Source organism: Drosophila guanche, unplaced genomic scaffold (genome assembly GCF_900245975.1).
Source record: "Drosophila guanche unplaced genomic scaffold, DGUA_6, whole genome shotgun sequence".
Lineage (NCBI taxonomy): Eukaryota > Metazoa > Arthropoda > Insecta > Diptera > Drosophilidae > Drosophila > Drosophila guanche.
Window position 1 is genome coordinate 16,443,202 of NW_022995743.1, and position 25,273 is coordinate 16,468,474.

The following is a 25,273-nucleotide window of genomic DNA, read 5'->3' on the forward strand; positions in this document are numbered from 1 at the left end:
CGCGCTTTTTTACACCACCAGCAACAAGAACAACAACCACGTAGAGTTGGGTGGCAGAAGGAAGCCGGCCATAAGGCTGCTAGAGTCAGAAGCAAAAAGCAGAAACAGCGGCAACGGCAGACAAGAAGCTTTTCCCAACAATTGCACAACATCGAGAGCGTGCGCAATTATTATTACGCGACTGGCAATCGGCGAGGCAACAACAGCGTGCCACGTAGCGCAATAACAAAAAACAAATCTATTTTCGAAGGGGGAAGAGGGGATCCCAACTAAGCCCCAACCCCCAAAACGCCCACCACCCTGTCGCGTCGGTAGCGCTCCTCCGCGACATTCATTCAGTTACACAGAACAGCAGCGCACTTTTCTCATTCGGTGTGTGAGTGTTGATGAGGTTAGTTGTGAAAGGGGAACGAATCGGTGCGTCTCCAAGAGATACTACTACGGTAACCCCAAAAAGTGCATCGTAAAAGGGGAGAAGTTCAATCGAAGAGGAGTATGTAAAATCATCACCCAACGGAAACGGAAGTGAATCAAAGAAAGCGGCTGACAAAATTTATTAGCGGTTGCTGTGAAAGCGGTTGAGAACCGAAGGAGGATTACGGATTGAATTGTGTTGCATACCTTGGGGCGGATCGCTGTAATTGCTGCGAACATGTTGGTAAGTGTAACTAACAAAAGCTGGCCATGTCAGCCATCATCATGGATAAGTAACTGTTTACAGGCAGATGGGCTGGTTGGCAAATTGATTTGTACGGGTCAATTAAAGACATTTTTCCCAACAGCATGATTTATTGATTTTTCCGCATTGCGTTGCCTTTCTCTGTGTTTGTTTGTGTGTGTGTGCGTACATATATTTTTCGGTATGCACTTTTTCCCAGAGAAACACCCCGCCAGAACAACAACAACTACTACAACCAACAACCCCCAAACTAAAAAGCGCCAACTTCTATTTTTCCATCATCAATACTTCCCCCTGCCACTACCTCCACCGCCACACGCAAATAGAGAGAGAGAGAGAGGGAAAATATCGCAATGGTAGTGGTGTGGAGCAGGCGCTCTCTATGCAACGGCCAACAACCCCCAAACAATGCATCCCCAACAACCCACACTCTCTCTGCCATTCGCTCACTCTTTCTCTCGCTTACGCTCTCCCAACAATGACTCTCCAGTGTTTTGGCATTTGAAAACTAAAAACCAGTTGTCAGCCCCTCCTACCAGTCACCCACATTCCGCCACCTTTTTGGGGGTGGGTCGTTGTTTTTCAGAGCCAGAGCCACATCATAAATTTCGTGTCTATAACAATTTTTGTTATTTCGCCCATGGGACAAGCCCACCCACTCTACTCTACGGAAAGTGCAAAGGAATTGTTGCAGTTCAACTTCCGCTCGCACGCTCTCACTCCGGGTGCAAGTGCATAAGCTTACGCTCTCTCCGGCTTGCTTTTGGCTCTCTTCTGCTGCCGCTTCTGCTGCTGCTGGTGCGTTTCTGCCGTTGATTCTGCCGCTGCTGCTGCTGCTGCTGACTGCACTTTCATTTCGATTTTTGGGGGCGTTGGGCGGTTTTTGCATATGGTTTTTTGGGTTTTGCTTTTATGCAACATATGCGACTTGCTAGTGTGTCTGTCTGTCCATGTGTGACTGTAATGGTATTGTATATAAATGCAAACACACTCGTACACACATTATACAATTTGTATTTGATTATTTTTGCCTTTGATGAATTCCCTTTATGGTATGGAGCTGAATGGCACCTAAAAATTTGTGACTCCTATGTTGCTAGGCAATGCATTCGTCCAATAAATTGTGGGCGGTCGTCTGCCATAGACTGTGGGGAGATAATACATATGCATACATATGTATGAATTGTAAAATACAGACATGCATTTTATAAATTTCTATATTCTATATTATATAAAATGCAATTTGCATGCACTTGAATTGCATGTATATGGGATTATGCTTATGTACATAGGTACGTACGTATGTACAAAATCCACATGGATGGGTGGTCTCCCTGGCTTATATGGAATTTAATTGTGCATTTAAGGCACCTCCCCTCGCAGACTGATAGCTTAATTGCTTTTTCCATGATTTCTGTATGGTGAAAATTGAAATTAGAGAGAAAACCAATGAAGGTAATGCGTAGAAGCAGACATTGCTGCCAGGCATTGACAATGTTCCAGATCGATAATGTAGTTTTCACAGTTCCAAAAGTTGTCTACAAAATGGCAATGCACTTTAAAATGGCAAAAGCATTTCCTTATTAACTTATCTGACTACTGACTGATACAAAGAGGCTCTTACAACTCCGAGATCGAATAATGAGATGAGATTTCTGCCGTCAAATTCCAACTAATCGAACAAGTTTTGTGGTCATAAAACAACTGAGAGGTCAACCATTTCCTGTCGATTCAATTTCATTCACACTCCACCATCAGCCATGGGGTCGGGACAGCCAGCAGAGCCAAGCAGTGACTCACACTCACCCAACCGCAGGCAAGAGAAGCGAAGACTGTACCCAACCCAGTACAGCACACACACACACACCCACAGAGACAGAGACGGCGGCCCACCCACTCACATGAGCCGCGTTGGAGTTTGAAGAGAATTGCGCATGCGTGGCCGTCCCACGCCCACCCGAGTAGGGGTGACGCCATATTGGATGTGAGAACGATCGTGAAACCACCACCCCAGGAGGGCTCGAGAGGCGACCCCCGGGCCCGTCGCTGTCGTCTTTTGTTGTTTTTTTCGAGTCTCCTGTTAAATGAGACGTGACAAAGTGCAACCCATTTCGGGGCTGAGGGAATGCAGATTTCTTCACCTCAAGTGGCGCCCATGAGAAGCCCTACGCTATGACAAAGGGGAACTTTCTCCCCGCCAAAAAGAAGGGCTTCGCGGGCAACAGGTTTTCGGCCAAAGGAAGCCATGTGTTACTGTTACCGCCGTTTTGTAATTGGCCCTGGCTCATTATGGCCCTTTGGTTATATCACAACCTCCACCGGTCCAAGGATGGACCAAGTAAAGGCTAACGGGTCCCCACATCCACCCAGCAAGATGTTACCATCAAGGTTTCCTTCACTTTGCAACGGCCAGAACCTCTTCTCTTTGGGGGGATTCGGACCGGTGTGTATTCCCCTCTGTCTATGTGTGTGTAGTGGTGGTGGCCCACATGTTGGATGGCAGCGTCGACGGCTGCTGTCAAACCGGTTCAATTTTTCCAGGCTGCTCCTTCAGCCCATCATCGTCGTCATCCACTTCCACTTGAGTGGCAATGAAGGTAAAGTAGGGTGCTCACGCTGCTCCATTTCGATGGTTAACCTGTTGCCTTCAAGCAAAGCATATGCGATTCTCTGGGCCAGTTGGTCACTCTAATCTTACCAACTAATATGATAGCAGTTTGTTAGATTTTGTTTATCCTCTAATGTTGCATTGGGTTCCTTAGATTAAGCCAATCCTAACGTAAGGCAGAGCATTTATAAGTCTGCCTTGATTGGCTATCATTTTTTTCGCTTCTTTTTTTTTGCCACAGTCTTTGGAGTTTTTCTTCGTTTCCTGGGGGGTGGGGAATACTCACGACGCCAGTTGCTTGATCAAAACGATCGGTCAACCACCACTACAAACACCATGGTCACCAGTGGACCCAAGATGATGCACTAGCGTCCCCGTTGATTGCGTTTAACTTTCAGTTTCAAAGAATTGTTGTTGTTGCTGTTGTTTTTGTTGCTGTCGTCGTTGCACTGCTTGAAGGCTAGGTGTTTCCCAATTTATGAGTCATGCATTTTGCATAGCAATTGAATCAGGGACTAGGCTGAACGGGAGTACGCAATGGTAACAGTTGAATGACAATACTTGAACCCTAAATCATATCGGGCTGGGATCAGACATCGATCCACGCCACTAAACAGCAGGTAGTGCCACCCAATACATATGCATGTACACCTTTACTATGTTATGTGTCTACCTGGACCATGTATCAGCACGCCCTCCCTCCTTCTGGCCATATAACAAACCAAACAAAAAAGCCCCGGCCCCGCTAATGAACGCAACAGTCACAGTCGCCTCCGCCACCGCCACCGCCACCGGCGCAGCAACAACAGCACCAACACAACCCACATGCAAGAAGATCATTACCAACCCGGCCAAAGCACAATACAAAATAGGTAGAAAAAATTAAAACACGTACGCAAAGGCCGAAAAATGAGATACCCTAATTTTATACAAATTTGACTGCCAAATAGTTTGTTGAATTTTATTGATAAATCCATCGCAATAAAAGAGCATTTCAAAAATCACATACTAACCTCTGCAAGGGTATACAAATCAAGTTGCTGACCTGCTTCTGCGCGACCCAAGTCGACCAAAAATTCTACCATCAAACCACCCTACGCTGTGCTTGTCTCTCCCACTCCCACTCTCGCTCTCTGCCGACGCGAACTGCGACGACGACTATGAGAGGAAGAGAAGGAGAGAGAGAAGGAACAACAAAAATAAACGTGAATGAGCGGGTGCGACCGACGGAATGCTTGCTTGTTGCAATTTCTCTTTTATGCGATCATTCGCTTGTAAGGTGGCCGTGTGCACAGTGGGCTTCAATGCATTTATTGTTGGAGAATGTTCATGATTTACTTAAGCAATTATACTGAATGTAACGATTCTTCAAAATAGCTTTAAACTGTTCACATGTATAAAATCATAATAAGTCAAGCATATCCATGGATTCTTTCTGCATGTGTGGTGTCTGTAGTTTAAGCTATCTCAAAGAATTTTGGACATGTCCATAACCCGAATAGGACTGATCAGACTATCTGACATATTGAAGTAAGAGAAATAGATAGTAACACATAAACAGCGTCATTGATGCTTGCCAAGTGCAAGGGTATATTATTATTATAAACATATCCCGACACCAAATATTTCGCTTCTCTCTTGCTGTTTGTCCCACTGTGCGCCGTTTTGTGCGTCGGCATCGTATCGCCAGCACGAGCAGCGCCAGAGCAGCGTCACTCCAAATTTAACCGTTGGCTCGCTTGGTTCGTCCGTTCTCGCTCGTCGTTCGCTTTTGTTGATAAATTTGGCACTATTCTTATTATAAAAAGTAAGCGATTAATTGTGCGTGGTTGCATTTGAATTGCACTTTATGGCAGTTGTCGCGCAGTGAAGAAATTGTGCAAAGTGATAGACTCATAAAAACATAAGAAAGTGTAAAAGCCGGTTAGGAAGCAAAATTCAGCAATGGCCTAAGGGCCGTTTACGCAAACTCGAAACAATCAACAGTAAAAGGTAGGCAAATCGTTATAGTCTACGAGTAGTGATTGCCAGGTTTGTCCGCGGGTGATGTGGGAATTTAAGTGCTGCTAGAAATTGATGTGATAAGGGGAAGCTTGGGAGTTTTACAGCCGTGAAGAAAATCAATCCCAGGAGAAGAAATTCTGAGAATGTGACGCATGTGTTTCCCAAGCTTAGCCCACTCAAGAAACTCTCGCACAGACCCGCGATCTTCGACCCATCCGAGAAATCATTCCGAAGGCCATGTGCAGAGCCCATCGGAGACAAGCCCAGCCAACCCACAGGTAGCTCTAATCGCAGCGCACAGAACCGGTTACCCAATTTCCAATTATACTCGAGTCCAAAAAAACAGCCACTCCAACGCCCAAAAAACTCTGTTGGGCACCCCTTTCCTGAGCTGGGACTGGGACGGGGTCTGGGTCTGCGATCGCGGCCCCAGAGACAAAAGATGCCAGCACACTCACACAAAAACAATCACGTGTGTGTGTACGCTCATCCAGGGCCCTCCCTCGCTTGGCGCAAATGCGACGCCGCAAGGGGCTCGAAAATAACCGAAAAAACCGATGATGAAACCCACCACCACCGCCAGCCAAATACCACCATCAATCCTTGGGCAGCTTGCGTGTGGTGGCCGCCTCTCCTACCCTCCCTCATTATCCTACTTTCTTCTGCGTCTGCTGCTTATCATCTTCGCCACACACACATACAAAGTCGCACACGTACACGGATATGGGAGTGGGTGATGTGAAAAATCTTGCCTGCCTTGGATCAACTCTGTCCCAGGGCCCAGCAACGACACAGAGAGTTGCTCAAGCAAAGCCGCCTACTCACATGGTCTCTCGTATTCCGCTGTGTCACATGTTCCTCTTCCTTTCCCTTTTGCTACCTCCCGGTGCCCTGCCCGGTCTGTCTCTTTCTATTACCCTGTTGCGCTCTTTAATTGCCGCTTCGTTGGCAGAGGGGTGAGCGAGACGGGGAGGGGCGGCGACTGACCGTCGCGACTCCCGCTGTTTCAAATGTTGATTTCTTGTAGGTTCTTATTTTGGCGGCACTCTCTCCTCTTTGCTTTATTCCTCCCTCTTTCTTGCACAGCCACACACACACATGCAAACCACTCTGGCATCATATACACACCCTCTTGTTGGTTTATCACAATTCTGCGACTTTGCCTGCCTGTGCACTCTTGCATTCGGATGAATTTTTTACACCCACCCATCATCGATGGCAACTTTTGCATTCAACCTACTGCGCCTTCTCCTCCTCCACCTCCTCCACCTTCTTCGACGTCCCCTACTTCTACTTCTGTTTTTTGCCTGCGTTGTCTCTGCTGGCGTCGCCACTGCCGCCCCCACAGACAGTCGCCCTCTATTATTTCCTTGTTTTCTTTGCCCCATCTTCGTGGATTGTGTATTTTTTTGCTTCTCTGTGTTCGTTTATTCTGCTCACTCAGCAAGGAGTTTATCTCTCACTGGAACGATCGACAGGAAAGGCTTGCCAAAGCTGATGCGAACAAAACCTGAGAAATCAATGCAAAGTTTATCCTTCACATTTCCCTTCTTTAATAAATTGAGTCATCTTTCTTCTCATATACTTGCATTCCCATTTCCCCGCAACTAGATGTACCCACCCCCATGCGAGACACAACTCCATGTTCCCATGACAAAAAAGAGCGACCCCAAAAAAAGGGCAAAAATAAATTACGCACTTCCCGTCGGTGCAGAGCAATTTTATTGGGCTAGTGGTGTCTGTAGGGGAGGGGGAGGGGAGCGGCCGCATGGAGGGGTGGTACACGACCGGTACCTGTCCTGTCACAAGGGAGGTTTTGTTCCCCTACTACTGCGGCTGGTGCTGCTGCTGTTGCTGCATCGACCCGATCGATTCGATACGATCCGATCTCGAACCCAGTGGCAGCAATCTTACCGAAAATCACATAGGAATTTCCTGTGTTACACCCGCCCCCTTCCAAACATCCCAGAAAAGTTACCTGCCCTCGATCGGCTTACCTGTTTTGGCCCTGCAGCAGTGGCAGGGACAGCAGCAGCAGCAGCTGTTTGTTTTGCGGCTTTCAAGGTTTTTACTTTTTACCTGTTGGCGTCGGAGTCCGATTCGGAGTCGAAATCGCGTCCCCTTTTGCAGCAGCCACCCCATTGCGTAGGATTCATTTCACTTTGGGCATCATTCCTTATTCTTTCTCCTTTTCTGCTTTGCTTTGTTCGCTTGGGTTCGGATTGGTGTTGATTGGGAGGGGGAGGAGTAGGAGGAAACCCACTTCTTCTTTACTTCGTCATTATCATCTTTCTTTTGTTGGCCCAAAACTCAAAAGGTCTTCAGAGTGGTCTCGTTTTTCGCTTTTGTGCTTTCTGATCATCATTATCTCCGTTTCGCTGCCTCATTCTATGGCACCACCACCACCATCATCAGCCTGGCCTGGCCCGACCCAGCCCCACCGTCGCATCTGCCTGCTGCCTCCTCCTACTACAATTTGCCTAAAAAACCTCAACCGTTTCGACCGTTTTTCAATATTCACAGCGGCCAGGCCAGGCCAACACAACACACAACAAAAAGGCAGAAACAGAAAAAAATAAGAGGAAGAAGACCACGACAGCAGACGGCGACGATGTCTGCTTGAAGGTTGTTGTGAAATTTCATTATGGGTCTGGGTCTGGTCTGTCTCCTCACCTCCACCTCCAACCACCAATCCTCCTCCTACTTCTTCCTCCTCCTCCCCCTTTTTGAACTCTTCTGATTGCCTGCTGCTGCCGCCGCCGCTGCTGTTATTTTTAAGAGGCGTCCAGCGTCAACATTTCAACGTTGGGTTTTCAGTTTTGGGTTGGGTTGGTTGGATATAGAGGGTAGGGTAGGGTATAGGGTATACATATACACAGTCGGCGGGATAGGCTGGCCGCCAGTCTGCTTCTGCCCGCCATGGGATGGGATGGGAAGGAATGATGATGGTGGAATGGTGGCCAACTTTGTGGCATTCCTCGTGTGTGTGTAGGTAGGTGGTTTCTTGGAAACCCATTTGTACATACATATGATAACCCAAAAACCAAAAAAAAACAAAAAAATTTACAAAAAACTGCCCGAGGAAATGCAGTCATTTGCTGACGCTGAGCTTAAGCCACAACCCGATCGCCATTCTGGGGGAAGAGTACGGATGGGGGGTACATACATAGTAGCTATGAAGATGTCATCCTCCTCTCCCACACACAGAAATTATATCAGATGGGAAGGGTTTTCATGAATGAGCAATGAAGAAATCGGAGACTTTCTGGGGTATTGGTAGGTGAATGCAGCCAGCGATTCAGCAGAAAGGAAAGTCACACTTAATGCATTTTCGGAGCAAACTAAATGAATACTGTGCCATACAAATCCATTTATCTGGTATTATACCAGACCTCCTCTCCTACACACGAACCTCACTCGTCACCCTCCCTCTTTCTCGCTCTCGTCTCGCTCTCCCCGAGGGAGGGCCTACGAGCATCCGTTAGTCCGCAACAAAAGCAACAGGATCAGTACTTAAACCCCTCTCCACTCCAATCTGCCACCACCACCCTATCCACAGCCATCAGTAGAATGGCAGCTGCAACCTGCAGCCCAGCCCTGCTTAGTGGCAACCCTAAAAGTGATCTCCGTCTGGTCCTGGGGCAGCAGGTTGTTCTGTGTCTGTGTCTGCGATGTGCGGAGAAAACCACCCCTAGCCGAAGAGGACAAAAAAAAAATAAATTGAAAGGACAAGAGGAATAAATTGCTACCCCATGGATGATCGGACAGGCACACCGACCGAAGCACATGTTGCATGCCTAAAGTGAGAGGCAAAGATTTCACAAGAAAGGGAGCAGGAGCAGCAAACGAAAGGAATGGGAATGGCAATGGGAGGGGTGCAACTGACACTCGGACCCAGGACGTGGGACAGGGCCAAGACGCCGTTCGAGTCGATTCGAATCGGGGTCGGGGCGGAGCATGTGCATCGTCTGCGCCTGCATTCTGTTGCTGTTTTTTTGTTGTTTTTGGGTTAGCCATTCGTTTTATGAGGGCGCGCACCTGCCAACAGCTGCCGCCAACGACTCCAGCAGCAGCAGCAAAGGCACCAGCAGCGGTAAAAAAAAAGAAGAAAAGTTATGCCAGCAAGCCATAAGTGATCATAGCCAAAAGCTAAAGTCCAAGTCAAAGACTTGACTTGTCTGCCCTTGAATGTATATGTTGAATGCCCGCCCACCAGGCGGCAGAGAGTGACCATTGAACCACCCAAAATTTCAGATGAAGAAACACTCATACAATATCTACGAGAAACCAGATTCGGAGACCATCAGCGACGATGGACCGAAAGCAATTTGCTTTTGTTGTCTGCTGGCCATCCGCCTCGGAAAGACGAGCTTAAAAAGTAGACGCCAAAAAAGAAGAAGTGGCGGCAACAGCAGCTGCCTTTCGGTTCGTGGTCGGGTCGGGTCGAGTCGAGTCCGTTCGACTGTTGGCCACAAAAAATACCACCTGCCGCCCATATACAGTCATACCTGTCCATGTCCTTTGTTTGTCCGCAGTCCCCCTCCCTCCCATTCACGCAACAAGGCATCAAGGATAATGAATTGGGAAGAGCTGTTGCCCCAAACTGCATTTCTATTTCGAGTCTCAGTTCTCAAATGTATAAGATACCCACGCAAAAGATTGAATGCAATCGATGACAGAAGCCACCATCCCTCACACACACACATCCACGTGTATACACACAGAGACTTGATGGCCTCACCTCTCCCCGCCCTTCCCACCACCCCCACTCCACCCGGCTTCGTCTGCGACTGCGTAGGCGTCGAAAGCCACAGAGAAACAGCAAGAGGCCGAGAGAATACCGTTTTGTTGTTGGTATTAGTGTTAGTGTTAATTTGGCTCGCATATAAAATCGAAGATTTTATTCGCCTGTCCGTTGGATCGGTCGAATCGTTTGGATCAGTGGGACTGGACTGGGACAGCTGTGGTCGGTCGGTGGCTAGTGCCAGTGCCTGTTGTTGTTGCTGTTGAGCACCACCCACCCACTTCGATGATTAGTGGTTGCTGCTAAAATGCTTCAGTCGGATCGAGTGCACAGTGGTACACAGAGATTTTGTTACGAATTTGGTCTAAAATAGTCATTAGTTACATTTCTGTGGGTGAACCCTATTGATATTTTCTTCTACCGAGATAAGTGTTGAAGAAGTCTTTAAGGACGTTTCCTTCCTTTCGTCCCACTGTGCCCGTCAGCGGGCAAAGCGTTTTTTAATAACTGCGTGCTGGCCTATAGCTTGTGGTATGATGGGGAGGGGGGTTCCGTTAGGTACTGTGGCGGCGTTAACATGTCATTAGCCAGGCGTCGTCTGCTGCGGGTACTCCTCCTACTGCAGCTCCCTCCCCCTATGCGCCCCTTTGTCTTTCTGTGGTTGGGCTATGGCCTTTCACCGCAACAACAAGTAAATGTTGTGGCTCACCCTGAGCTGCCAGGTCGCCGCAATCACTGATGCCTGATGCTGAATGCTGGTTTGGCTTTTTGCCCAACCCACGGGTGTTAAAAATTGTCCATATAACTCCAAACCACTGTATGCGTGTTCATGTCCATGTGTGTTTGTGTGTGTATTGTAATTTGCACTTTGATGACCGCCCCCGAATAGAGGCATTGATTAGCCGAAGCCATCCCGCAAATCTGGCACATAATAAAAAAGATATTGCACATAATAGCAAACAACACACAAATACCCAAATAAAAACCCCACAAAATAAAGCCCAGGAAAAGGGAAAAGCCAATAATAAGTTTACCGTTACCAGAAGCCCGGCATCTGCAAAAACAACTCCACCAAAATGCGACATCTGCCGCCAAACGACAGCTTCTCTCTCTCTCTTTTTCTACCTTCCTATCATCCTTCGTGTTTCTGCGGGGGATAAAGGGCAGGCACGATCACGAAGCGCTCTCACTTATTACGTGAGAGCGAAGCCAAAACGACAAACGCTAAAATTCCCCCAACCGGCATTTTTATTTCAGCTGCCCAACCGGTTCTGGCTCTCTCGCTGCCTTCGCTCTCCTCTCCCATTCCTACTCCCTCTCGTCTGCTCTTGCTGTTGCTCTCGCAACTCCCCCAAGTTGGCGTCTGTTTGAACACCCACCACACGACTCTGACGCTGACGTCGACGTAGCCGTCGACCGATCGCTGTTCTGATGTGCGCGCGTGGTGGTGTCGTCGTTGTTGTTGTTGCTGCTCTTTTTGTTGTAAATTGATTTTGTTGTCGGTGCTTGCGCGCCCATTTCAGCCCACTCCCGTTGTTGTCGTTGCTTCGATACCCTTCCTGAAAGAGAGTACATTGGCTTTTAACGAATGTTTTGGTCATAAAAGCCTTTTGTTTTGTAGTTCCACAACAGTGGGGGAATTTAAATAAAGATCAGCCCACGACTACACAAGTCTGATGACCACAAGCGATCGATCTTCAAGGGTATTCAAAGCTTCGGTAGTATTCCTTTCCTGTTTTGTTTGTTGCTGCTGTCTGTTATTAGCAAAGCGGATGTTGTTGCTGCCTGCTGGTGATGGTGGTGATGCCTCCCCCACACCCCACAACGGCACCCACTCGCGCGATATTTGCTGTTGCTGTTGGCAACGCATGACACTTTCTGTGTTGTCTGTCGTCTCGCCCACAATAGTTGACCCCATGTCTGTCGCCTTATCAGAGGAGGGGTGGGTGCTGCTGCTGGCTCCGGGAGTGTGAGCGAGTGTGGATGTGTGTGATAGAAATCTAGGGAGTGCTTTGAGTTTTATTTTCACTCTTCTCTCATTAAAGGAACATTTGAATGAATTGAGTTTATCTTGCATTTCCTATAAATTGGGATTTGTAAAAAAATCACAAAACTGGTATAGATACTCCTCTCAAACACTTGCACTTTCCACTCCCCACACTCGCACACACACAAACAGAGAGAAAGAGAGGGGCCTATAGTGCGGCATGATCTTGAGCATACCCCCAAAGTCAAACGGCAACAACCACAATGCCCTTGGCTTGAGAAACCACACGCAGAGAACTCAGAGTCAGGCCCAAGCCGCCAGATCAGGGCACAGATCGCAAATTCAGATCCCCAGACCCCCAGACCCCTGGCACACACACAAAGACACGACGAACAGGCCGCCACAGAGGCAAGGCAAACAGAAACAACAACTAACGAACGCCCCCATGGAGGCAGCAATGGCAGTGGCAGCCACAGCAACACCCAACTGTAAAAAGCACACGAAGCATAAAAAATCAAATATGCAAAACTCAAATACGAAATATGAACTCGAAAGAGACCAGAGAAACATGCTGGGGATCGTATCGGATCTGGGGACGCGGACTTTGACTGCGGGAGCTGCTATCGTGTGGGGGGCGTGGGTGGGCGCAGTTGGCGCGGTGCCATAGAACGTGCCCAAGGCACCACTACAACAACGAGGACAATTTTGTCGCCACAATGTGGCAAACGAAGAAATGTGTGTTGGCATCTCTCTAAAAACAAATGAAGGCGCAGCAACATGTGGCCAGGAGAGAGAGAGAGAGAGAGAGATAGGGAAAGCACCCAACCACCCACCCAAGAACAAAAGCACCGCCAAAAAGCGATTTAGCTGTTTTCTGATGCTGGAGATGAAGCCACTCCGGTGGGTTTTTGGGTTGGTTCACGTCACTCGGGTGGGCACGTCAAGGTGGTTCAATTTATTCAAAAATATGCAGCTGAAAGACTGAAAGAGATGTTGAGCACCCCGACAAGCCTGAGACTGAGCCCCAAAAATTAAGTAAAGTGTTTTGTGCGGGGGAATCGGCATATACAAAAGGTGGTGCTGGTGCAGCCGACAAATGTGTCAAAGACAATCTGTTGTGCAAAAGTAAAATAGGAAAACGGAAATGAATACATCTCAGTTATAAATAACCATCATAAAGAACCCGCCCGATCGTCTATAACAAAGTTCTTTTGAGTAAAAATGATTTCGACAAATTTGTCGCCTGTCACTACCTCAGCATCGACGCTCAATAAAGAAAAGAGCTGTAAACAAAAAGCGTGCTCCAATCAGTGGCGCGCCGGTGCTGACTCAGCTGATGCTGCGCCGTCGCCAGCAGCATCGTCAGAGCGAGCCACATCGCAACAAAAAACCCCCCACGCAAGCGCCCCAAGGCAGACCAGTCGAAGTCCCCGTCCCAGCTCCAAGCATTCACACACATACACATGCACATACTCGCACACCCAGGCCGCCCCCTCTCTCTGGGGGACAGACAGCCAGACAGACAGAGACCCAGAGACTAGCTTGATGTGTCAGCGGACAGTTCCCAGAACTGACGTCGCTCTGGGTATTTGTGTGCCGGATGTGGCTTCGACTTAGCTTAGCCAGATCGACTAACTCTCACTGTGGCAACCATTCAACTTATGCGCTCTCTTCCTCTCTGTTTTCGTTTCTTGCAGCTCTCGAAGGGTGGACGTCGTGGCAATAGCAAGAGTAGCAGCAGTAGCCGCAACTTGAGTGGAACGCGCCCGCAAGCCAAGGCCAACGGCAACTCCGCCAAAGAGTCGCAGTCGCAGTCGCTGTTGCTGCAATGGCAACACTAATCCCAGCGAACGGCGGCCATCCAGGAGCGAGCGCACAGTCCTCAAATGTTGAGGCTACATATGAAGATATGTTCAAGGAAATCACACGCAAATTGTACGGTGAGGAGACCGGCAACGGTTTGCATACGCTCGGAACGCCGGTGGCTCAGGTGGCCACCAGCGGACCGACAGCGGTACCAGAGGGAGAGCAACGTTCCTTCACGAACCTGGTAAGTGGCAGGAATAAAGTGCATCCATATTGGGCAGAAAACTAACCAGCTTTCTTTTTGGTTTCTCCAACTCTAGCAGCAGCTCGATCGCTCGGCAGCGCCCAGCATTGAATACGAATCTAGTGGAGCTGCCAACGGGGCAACAACCAGTAACAATGTGGCCACCTCCCAGGCCAATGTAATCCAACAGCAACAGCAGCAGCAACAGCAACAAACAGAGTCGGGTAACTCTGTGGTAGTCACAGCCACCAGCGGAGTAGGAGGAGCCACTGTGGTGCCGGCACCCAGTGTGGCTGTGGGTGGCTTCAAGTCCGAGGACCACCTAAGCACGGCCTTTGGCCTAGCAGCCCTCATGCAGAACGGATTTGCAGCGGGCCAGGCGGGACTCCTGAAGGCCGGGGGCGACCAGCAGCAGCGCTGGGCCCAGGACGGGGGTGCAGGTGTGATCGCCGCTGCGGCCGCAGACCAGCAGCCGCAGCTGGTGCAATGGACGACGGGTGGCAAACTGCAGAGCTATGCCCATGTCAGTCAGCAGCAGCAGCAACAACTGCAGCAGCAGCAGCAACAACAACAGCCACAGCAGCAGCACCACCACCAGAGCACACCCAAGTCCAAGTGAGTAGCATATACGCTGAATATTTAAAGAACTTTCACTAAAGTCTCTCCGTTTTTTGGTGTTCTTCCAGAAAACATCGCCAGGAGCATGCGGCGGAATTGATCTACGCCAGCCCCTCGACATCGGCCAATGCGGTAGTACAGAATTTAACCCAATCCACACCCACCTCAGCGCCCAGCAACAGCAGCGGCGGCAGCAGCAGTTCCGGGGGCAGTCGCAAGAAGTCCTCGGCCCAGGCGCAGGCAGCCGCCGCCGCCAATGGAGTGCACATCCAGAAGCGTTATGCCTGCACCCATTGCCCGTATTCCACAGATCGACGGGATCTGTACACACGGCACGAGAACATCCACAAGGACGAGAAGCCCTTCCAGTGCTATGCCTGCCTTAAGCAGTTCAACCGAGCCGATCATGTGAAGAAGCACTTCCTGCGCATGCATCGGGAGCTGCAGTACGACATCAACAAGACACGTCGCCATGTTTCCGCCGGCAGCAGCTCGGGCAGCGGCTCCTCCGGAAACTCTCATCACTCGGGCGGACGTGGCAATGTGACAATTAATGCCACGGGCGTTAATATCGATAATGCCTTCCTGGAGGCCCAACGGCATCCCACCTCGACCAGCATGAGCATTGTGGAGACCATCGAGGCGGTGGCCTCGGCCGGCGAGATGCCGCTGGCCCAGCTTAAGCAGGAGAAGATGGACGATGGCAGTGTGCTGCCGCTCCATGTGGGCGTCGTGATGAACAATGCCCAGCAGCCGGTGGCCAGCTCCAGTTCGGGCAGCAGCTCCGGTGGCGGCGGCAACGGTGGTGGCAACAGCAGCGGCTCGGGTCTGCTTAAGCCCAAGCGCGAGAAGCGATTCACCTGCTGCTACTGTCCGTGGTCGGGGGCCGACAAGTGGGGCCTGAAGCGTCATCTTAATACGCATACAAAGCCCTTTGTCTGCCTGCTCTGCGATTACAAGGCAGCGCGCTCCGAGCGCCTCGCCACCCACGTGCTGAAGGTGCACAACAAGCGGGCCTGCAGCAAGTGCTCCTATCTGGCGGACACCCAGGAGGAGTATCAGGTCCACATGAGTGATGTGCAGTAAGTATTCCTAAAAGCTCAATCCCCAAACCTCAGACAATGTGTTTCTGTGCGTGTGTGTGACAAAAACCAACTCTAAACAGCTTTTGAACTCTCTCTCTTTCTTACTCTCTCTCTCTCTCTCGTTGTTCTCCTAATCCTCCTTATCCCACAACAACTCCCAAACACACACTTTGATACCCCTTTGACCCGCGATATCAGTCCGCACGATAATCGACCATCTCGCAGCGGCAATTCGACAAACAACAATGGCAACAGCAACAACAATGGCAGTGGCGGTGGCAACAACAACAATGCCGGAGGCAACAATGTCTCACATAGCCAGAATCTGAATGTGTTGCGCACCATTGGCAATACCCTGGTGGCCAATAACCAACTAAACACCTATGCCGGCAATGCTTTTGGGTAACATTCTCAGACCGCCTACACTCCTCCCCCCCCCCCCAACCAAAAACCACACCTTCCCCCCACCCAAACAAAAAGTAAACCTTTAAACACACACAACCAAAACCGAAACCTGAACCCCAAGCCCAAGCCCCAAAAGCGCGCACAACGTTCCTAACTTTAGTTACTACCCTCCGTTCTCTCGTTCTCTCAACTCGCTCTCATGCTCTCGTGTCTCCAACTCTGAAACGACAACCGACAACAAATCCATTCACATGATCCTCATCATCATCATGATCACCATCAATCATCATCCACATCGACATCGACTTTATGCTTAGCTCCTCCAGTGGCAATGTGGGAAATGGGAATGGAGGCAATGCCGTTACCATCTACACCACATCCAACGAGGGCGGCGGCAGCGGCAGCGGAAACATCACTGGCGGCGGCGGCGGTGGCCCACTTCAAGAGATCATAGTGAATCCCACATCGATGGTCGGTTGGCGATTGAGCGCCAATGGATCGTTGATACCACCGCATGATCTGCTCACCGGCGGCCTTCCGAATGCTTCGACCCAAAAACGCGGATCGGAGCGTTTGTTTCAATACCTTGAGGCCGAGGGCAGCGATCCGGAGGACTATGCGCGGTATTTTGCATAAAATCTGTTTCTGTTTCTCTTTCTGTTTTGTGGCCCCCACAGTTATTTTGTGTTTTGTTTTTGCCGGTTTACCATTTTCTCGGGTTGTTTGTTTGCCGCTTTTGTTTGTTATTCGTTTCTTTTCATTAAGATTTCGAATATTTACTATTTTTATTGGTACACCCCCCCCCGCCCATTTGTTGTTATCTTTGTTAGCTGTTTATTTTTATGATAATTTCCGGTTAATTTTCATCCGCTTGTTCCTGTTTTGTATTGTTTATCCTTTGTTTATCGGAATCATTTTTTAATCGATATATTTTCGATTTGTTTCGATTCATTGCAGTCTGCTGAAAATGGACGCCATTAGTCGCAACACCGCTTCGGTCGCTCAGGATTTTCATAAGGCGGGAGGCGTGCACGAGTTGAAAATACCAGCAAATCATCAACTCCTGTTTAATAATAAACTGCCTTCGCAATGGACGACACGAGAGGCTGCTGCACTATTGTACAGCCTCAGCAACATGGGCACCCACAGCGGCAGCAACAGTAACAGTAACAGCAGCAGCAGTAGTTCCCAGCGACAAAAGTTTGGCATCCGTGCCCGGCAACATTCCACTGGGGAGGATGACGAGAACACACCATCGTCGGCATCCTCGTCGAGCTTCTCGGGCGATGAGTATAACATGTTGTCCACATCGCCAGTGAAGGTGTCGCGTCATGTGAAGCTGGAGAAGCACGAGGTGGCGGATGGGAAGGAGGAAAAGGTCCCAGTCCAAGTCCAGGCAAAGGCGATGATGGCAACGGCATTTCTGGAAGCGGCTAGCTACGAGCAGACGGCCATCGAGCTGCTCAGCAGCAAGCGCAAGATCAAGATCGAGAATGATGAGGATCAGGAGAACCAGGAACAGTCACAGCCACAGCTACAGCAGCGATTGCAGCTTATTAAATCGTCTCCCGCGTATAAATTGAATTCCAATAACAACAATAGCAACACAAACCACAAGGACAAGTCGTCGCACAGAAATGCCGTTCATCATAATCACCGTCAGGATGATAAGGAGAACAACACCAAATCTGCAGCAATTGCTGCTGCCGCAGCGGCGGTCACAGCAGCTGCAGCAGCAGCCGCAGCAGGAGGAGGAGGAGGAGGAGCAGGAGCAATCGCACCGAGCACCACGAATCAAACACCATTTCTCACCCAAATGGAATATCAGAATCTCAACCGCATTGGCACACAGTTTCACAATTATGTTAAAGACATCATCAACAAATACTACGCAGCCGAGACGCCTCTGATGCTGGCCGCAACGGCAGCAGCCCTGCCCACGGCCACCACCACGGGCCAGCAGAGGCAGCTGGATCTGGAGAACATGTCGCCGAGCAAGCGTCGCCGGTTGCTCAGCGAAACGGAGGAGTACATTGAGTATCTGCGCAACAAAGAGGACATCACCCTGACCATCACACCCAGGGCGCCCACAGTGAAGTCCTCGCCACCACAACCGCCAGCTGCGTCGCTGCTAAAGCGTCAGCTGGATCTGGCGGTGCCCCGCAAGAGTCCCAAAAAGGCGGCTCCAGCCCACAGTCACAGTCAGACCCATAGCCAGGCAGCTATGTCCAATGGCCACTCAGTGAATGCTGCCCGCAAATCCATCAGTCAACTGGCCACCCTGCTGCCCCTGCTGGCCGATGCAGCCAGCAAGCAGGAGTATCTGGCGGCACCGCTGGACTTTAGCAAGAAGTCGGATGGCGAGAACGGACGCAGCTCCCGCAAGCAGGCGCAGCCCAAGAAGATTCGCCTCACCCCGGAGGCGGTGGTGGGCCTGCTGCGCGACAAGTATCTGAATCGCATGGTCCGCCAAAAATTGGGCTGCCTGAAATGCAATCAGGTGCGACGCAACAGCACCATTAGCTTCAACTACCACACGATTGGGTCTCTGGCTCTGCACCGCTACTGGCGACATGGTCAGACACGAGCGTCCAGGCAGAGAGTGCAGGCAGAGTGCTGCTCAGGCGTGGCAGGCACAGTGCAGCTGCAGCCGAACAAATGACAGAGGACTCTCCGCAAGCTCTTTTGGGTTAATTGTCGTGTACATTTTGGTTCTCTTATTAATTAGCAAATGTTTGCTTGCCATATGGAATGCATTAGGCATTAACGTTGAAATTGTTTTAACAAATTGCATTTAATTTTGTAAATTTTAAGTTGTGATGTACCTGAAATATGATTTCTCTTAAAACAAACAAAAAATTACTTAACAAAACACACACGATTCATGGAACGAAATGGGCTCAAAAAGGCTCAAAAACGCAGCCGCCATCTCAAGTGAATTTCATTATAATTATTATCCATTTTATCCATTATCTTAGTTGTATAATTGAGCTCTCCATCGTATTACAGAAGCACACACACACATACTCACAAGAAGACAGATATTTAAAGATTAAGTAATATTTGAGCATTTATCAAATGTTTCAACCTAGTAGTATGATTTTACAGTTATGCTATGGATACACTGTATGATTTATTGAAATGTGAAGTAAAAGCTTTAATTTGCCATTTACAAAGCTTCAGTTAAGTTACGCGAAATGATTTGCCATTTATTTACAATTTACAATACCCTAGATTTTACTTTTGCTAGTTGCCTTAGTTTATTGTATAATTTATGAACAGACCTCATCGTCGTACCCTTTGCCTTATTTCTTAAACGTAAGACTTAAACGTGAAAATACATTTAGTTTTATTTAGTTTAGCCATCGTTTAGAGTAGCAGTCACGCCCACAAAATGCCCACACATCAAACATTCTCATAAGGAACATTTTAAGCATATTGAAAAAAACAAAAACAAAATCCAAACAAAACGTATATAAATATTAACGAACAAAGCAAACCATATTATTGTACGTGTAGTTGTACTTATGATTTTATCAAAGAAAAAGAAACTAAAGGAAACACAAGAACAAGCAACCATTCAACAAATACTCAAAAAACATGAATATAATATACATACATTCACCTTTTTACCACACTGAAAAAAACAAGAAATATTTGACTGAAAAGTGTCGGGGGGGATGATATATAGTATTATACATACAGTATATCATATGAATGGAAAGCATTATCGAATAAATGGTAATAAATATAAACAATTTTAGTGTACAATGTGTGTTTTTGCTAAATGTGGTAAACTTAAACGTAAATCTATTACACGAAAACTAAACTAAACTAAAAACAAAAATAACAAAGCATATAAAATGAGGAGAAATTCTTAAGTAAAGTAAATTTTTGGATGACAAGCCATTTAGACAAAATTTTTGAGACGAAAAAAGACATATGGGGAATGAAACAAAAAACAAAACAAAACTAAAGCAAGACCCAACAAATTACTTTAAATTTTATTTAAGCAAAAATTTGCAACAAAAAAAACCAACAAAAATGGAAAAATAAAGAATATATAATGTAATGTGAGTGTTTTTTAGTTTAAAAATTATATATTTCCAAAACATTCAAAATAAAAGATAATTAGTTTAAAATATAAAACAAAGAGGCTTTTCAATCATGTGTGGAAGAGGGTAGTACAGCACGGATACTTTGATGGATAAAATAATGGATACAATTTTGGATATTGTGCCACTTGGAGACGAAATACAAGATCCACAGATCTTGAATACAAACAAACGGCGCCTATATTTTTATATTTAGAGTACTTTTTATTGAAGCCCACACATTCAATTAAAAACGAATTCCTTATAGCTGTAGTAGTCCAACGTTCAGTTGGTTTCAGCGTGCATCAAAGACAACCACTGAAAGGCAAGAAAATAAATCGAAATATTCCATTAGCCGCTTGCGGGCGTACAGTTTGAGAGCAATTGAAGGCTGCTTTGCGCCAGGAGCACTACTTACGACGCTTGGTGCGCTTCTTGTACATGATGCGGTAGCCGCACTCGCGGCAACGTATGGGGTCACGTGGTCGCATCTCATTCTCATGATGGCATTCTAAAAGGAGTAGGACAATTATTTATAAAATATATGACAAATTTGTTTGACTAGATAGTGACGAAGATTCACGGCGCCATGTGCGTCGGCTTAAAATGGCCGTATTGATGATATGCACTTTTTCCCGGACTTACCGCCACAAATATAAGTCATTGCTGTCTTCACATTTTCCTTGGAGCTGGTCTCAGACATCTTTAGTTAGTAAAATTAACAAATTTTTTGTGGGTTTTGTAAAAAATGTGTTTTGTTTTTCGAACTTCAGTGTGACCGTGGATCTATCTTTAATATATACCGCACAACCTTCAAAAATATATTAAAATATACGTTCTCATTTTAGAAATATACCGTAGTCTTAAATCATATTCCTCGATTTGGATGTTCTATTTGATTTTAGCAGATTGCAAAGACTTTTAACACTGAAACAATAATTTAATCCGATTAAAAAATCAATTTTACTTATTATAAATACTCATTTGTATTGGATTGTATACCTTATGACCTTAAATTTTACAAATTTGTATCTGATTATCATTTGTTTTCATTATGTGTGTAACAATTAAATTTTTGAAAAATAGCGCGCTCAATTCAATAGGAAAAGAAATTCTAATGTTTTGTTGAAAGGGAAAGGAAACGTGAACATAGGTAAATATTATAAAAAGCTAGGCGGGGTTTGGGGGGGGGGGGGAGTTCTTCTATCTTCCCAACATAATTGGGGCTAAACTCCGATATATCCGCCCGAAATCGTAATATTGTTCTTCTGTGTGGAGGCCTCAATACAAGGAGCAACACATTCTTGTTGAATCCGTTCAAAAACAATTTTTTATATTCGCCCTTTGAAATCTGAACCGGGACTCTGACAGACTCTTACCACCTATTACACTCTTACGATCTAGGCTACCGTGATCCATGATCACTTCTCGAAGCATGCTGCCGTCCCATACAAATCATGCGTATAAAAGTTTAGATACCCTATATTCTTAAATATGGATTTAATATTCCATAAATATACATTGAACTCATTTGAAACTTAATTAGACACATTTAATTTTAAAATTTAATTTTTAAAAAATTTAATATTTTAAAAAATACCGACCCAAAATGTACTTTACACAGAGATGTAATTATCAGTAGAGCCACCTGACGACAAATTACACATTTATTGAACTAGTTCAAAATATCAATGGGTTCAATCGAACTGGTTCGATGTAACTATCGAACTTTGCTATCGACTAGTCCTGGAAAAAGAAGACCATGCATCAGTGTTGAGAAATGAAAGGAGCCCGCCACGTTTGATTTTAAGCATTGAATATTTAAAGACGAATGTAAAGTATAGGCAAATAAAGGATTCAAATGCATAGACAATGAGAATTTCAAAAGTTTTCCCACATGTTGTTTTCAAAGAGACAGTTTCGTATTTGTAGAACTTACACAATTTAAAATTGCCGTAAATAAATGAATGCATTTTAAATGACAGCGATAATTGACAGTGAATGGCATTTTGGGCCAAACAGCATAATAACTCGTGCCCGAGGCCGCACTATCTTAATTTGATAAGTGAGTGTCCCTCCTCCCCTCATTATCATCGCAGTCATCTAGCATAACATGTATAACCCTTTCCCCCAAGAGCAGCCACAGTCCCCCCGCTCCAGGCTCCTGCTCATGCTCCTTTTGCCACACACACTCGCACACTCACAGGATATCACAATAAAGAACAACCAAACCAAACAAACCGAAAAGAAGAACAATTTAATTAGCGATGACATGTTGCCATTTAATTTTCTTGTAAAAAGTGTAATTAAAAATGTTTGTCTCGCAGCTGGATAGTGGATGGTGGGGGTAGCATATGTGGTTGCGGAAGGGTAGAGCGTAGCCAAAGGTAAAGACGAAGGCAACACACAGGGGGTGGAGGTGGAGAAAGGACACGATCATATATCGGTTTCTCGGTGATAAATCATACAGCGACTACCTTTGGGTGCATTTTAGGCTCTAAACGATGAGATAATCTACGGTTAGAGCGACAACAAAATGCTGCCACCGGCAATAAATTTGGAAAATACAAAACATTTGACAATTTTCCAGACAAAGGTAGCTCCCGGCCTATGAATGTGTGATTGTGTGTGCCCATGTGCGTGTGTGTGTGTGTGTGTGTGTGTCTATCTAAAGGGTTTTGCTGGGGTCTGTCCAGCACAGCACACATCCAGGACACAGCACAGAGCAGTCACGTCAACACTTCCCAACTCTTTTGGTCGCCTTTTGTTTCGCCTTTCGTATCCTTTCGGCAATAAAAATTCCGTTTGCTATTTATCTTGATTGTCCCCAAGTCGCCATTTGCCAGGATATATTCAGGACATGCTCCGGACACTTCAATGTTGGCTTTGGCGTAGCCGTCGCCGTCTCCATCGCCATTGCGATGCCTGGACATTTTTTGCTTAATGAAATGTACATAAAACTAAATGAAATTAAGTTTGTGGCGTGCTCGTGGAGCAAAGTCCCATGTCCGTGCCCCCCCCCCCCCATCTCCTATGCTGTGAGCGCTCACTAGCTGCGTGTTTATTACCGCGTCGGGTATAAAATGCAAAACGCGTTCCCAAGCCAAGTCCCGCGCTTTCCCCCATCATGTGGCACAAAATGGCCGCCACTGCCCACCAGCCCAGCCCAGCGAACCCTTTTTCCAAGAACAAACTCGTCCAAGTCCGATTCTCATTCAAAAGTCCGATTAAAGCCTCAAACAGCTGTTCTGTGGAGCAGCGCTGAGGGTGCGCTTGAGATGTGCTGGTGTGGGAAAGCTCATAAAGTCGAAATTAAATAATTTGTCTTCTTAATTTTCAAATAAATTCTTCATCATACAAATAAAAGGAAAAGCAAACCCCAAGCAGCAAAAACAATTGTCAGGGCAGGGCAGCAGCCTGTCCTTGCCTGTCTCCCCCCTGTCCGCCCAGCCCGAAAAGTGAGCTCACTCAGCCAACCAGAAGCGTGGCGAAATCCCAACCAGCTCCGCATCCCTCAGTGCCATCGCATACCCATCCCCCATCCTTCAGCACCCATCACCCATCACCCATCACCCATCCCATCTTTCCTTCGAGAGAAGACGGAAAACACTCGAGATGTTGCCGAGCAGGAACGTTTTATTAAATTCGACCTACGCCATGCCATGAATATGCGAGAGCAGGCAGCAGGCAGAAGGCAGCCCCTGTTGCTGTTCCTGGGTTCAGATCCTGCCGCCCTCGCGACAGTTTTCGTATTGTATTTTTTAATATGTTTGTCTGTCAGTCCGTCCGTCCTTCTATCTGTCGCCCGGCACAAATAATCGTGTACACCATTAATCCTTATTTCACGGCATTGTCCTCCCCGCCCTTATCACGAGCAAGCACATCCCTCCGCAGCAGCCTCTCAGCCGCCCAGCCGCATGGCAAACACCCTCACACAAGGACAAGTGGCATGTAAGCGATTATCGCAAGGACATCAGGGCAAAGGCAAGCACAGAGGAAGCGGCAGAAGCAGAGGCAGAGGCAGAGGCGAGAGTATAATATCAGAGGGGGGAAAAAACAATAAATGTAAAAATAAATAAAAGGGTGTCAATGACTTTTGATAATACGAATGATTGTCAAAAAATTCTCAAACAATATTCAATATTAGAATACACGGCAAGAAAAGAATTTAATCCTCCGATCTAAAATATAAATCTGTAAATAGATTGAAAATGAAAGGAACAAATATTAGATATCAACTGACTTATATAAATATATTTTTTCATACATTTAGTATAATCAATCGCTAGTCTACTCTATTCTTAAAATACCTAAATGTACATATGTACATACATAAATAGTACATATATACATAATATACCACTTGGAAAAGTGAATTTATCTTTGGTCTAGTAACACCCTCAGTGCTATGGCCATCGCTCTGGAACTCGCCACTCAATCAGTTTCTCCCACTGCGAGTCCACTTTCTGGCAGTGCAGATGAAATCTCATTTTGGAAAACCAATAAAGTCCACAGACAGCTTTCAGCAATCACAAAACGATTTGGAATACACGCACAAGCACACGCACACCCATTGCCATAGCCGACTGGCCGACTGCTTCCCGTGGGGCGGCCATTTACCACCCTCTCGCTCTGTGAGTGACTGACTTGTCCTTTTTTATAGTTTCAGCACGCTTTCCGCTTGGCCTAATTGCCGGCTATGCTCTGGATCCGGAATCATGTCCGGATCCGGATCATCGGCGGGACTGAGGCAGTCTCTTCTTCCCCCTGGAATGTTGGACTTTTCGACGTATACAAATTTCGGGTGTGCGCAAAATGAAAAATGACAACACAGGCAGAAGGCAGAAGGCAGAAGGCAGAGGGACTGGGGACGGCAGCGTCGAGTGACGACCGCACGCACTTTTCCGAGCCGGGGACGGAGCAGGACTTTGACTGCTTTGTCCTCTTTGTATGCTGTGCCATGTGCCATGCTGTAGATCCCTTCATTGAATCCTTTTGA

General features: G+C 47.1%; 2 protein-coding genes across 6 annotated transcripts; one reads left to right on the plus strand and one right to left on the minus strand.

Moving 5' to 3' along the window:
- The first annotated feature begins 201 nt into the window (after positions 1 to 201).
- On the plus strand, positions 202 to 20,214 carry LOC117579919 (protein charlatan). 5 transcript variants are annotated; one of them, XM_034266070.1, is made up of 7 exons: positions 202 to 658; positions 13,720 to 14,072; positions 14,149 to 14,687; positions 14,759 to 15,772; positions 15,974 to 16,177; positions 16,498 to 16,803; positions 17,138 to 20,214. In XM_034266070.1, exons 2-7 carry the CDS (start codon positions 13,851 to 13,853, stop codon positions 18,840 to 18,842), a joined length of 3,990 nt encoding a protein of 1,329 aa, XP_034121961.1. In that variant the 5' UTR covers positions 202 to 658; positions 13,720 to 13,850; the 3' UTR covers positions 18,843 to 20,214. The 5 variants fall into 5 exon arrangements, with proteins under 5 accessions (XP_034121961.1, XP_034121952.1, XP_034121970.1 ...); XM_034266061.1 differs by lacking the exon at positions 202 to 658 and adding an exon at positions 5,017 to 5,279; XM_034266079.1 differs by lacking the exon at positions 202 to 658 and adding an exon at positions 5,017 to 5,279 and having other exon boundaries at positions 14,152 to 14,687.
- Positions 20,215 to 20,474: 260 nt separating this feature from the next.
- On the minus strand, positions 20,475 to 21,076 carry LOC117583358 (DNA-directed RNA polymerases I, II, and III subunit RPABC4). Its single transcript, XM_034271632.1, has 3 exons — positions 20,920 to 21,076; positions 20,693 to 20,785; positions 20,475 to 20,592 (listed from the first exon to the last, which is right to left on the minus strand). Exons 1-3 carry the CDS (start codon positions 20,975 to 20,977, stop codon positions 20,570 to 20,572), a joined length of 174 nt encoding a protein of 57 aa, XP_034127523.1. The 5' UTR covers positions 20,978 to 21,076; the 3' UTR covers positions 20,475 to 20,569.
- Positions 21,077 to 25,273: the final 4,197 nt, after the last annotated feature.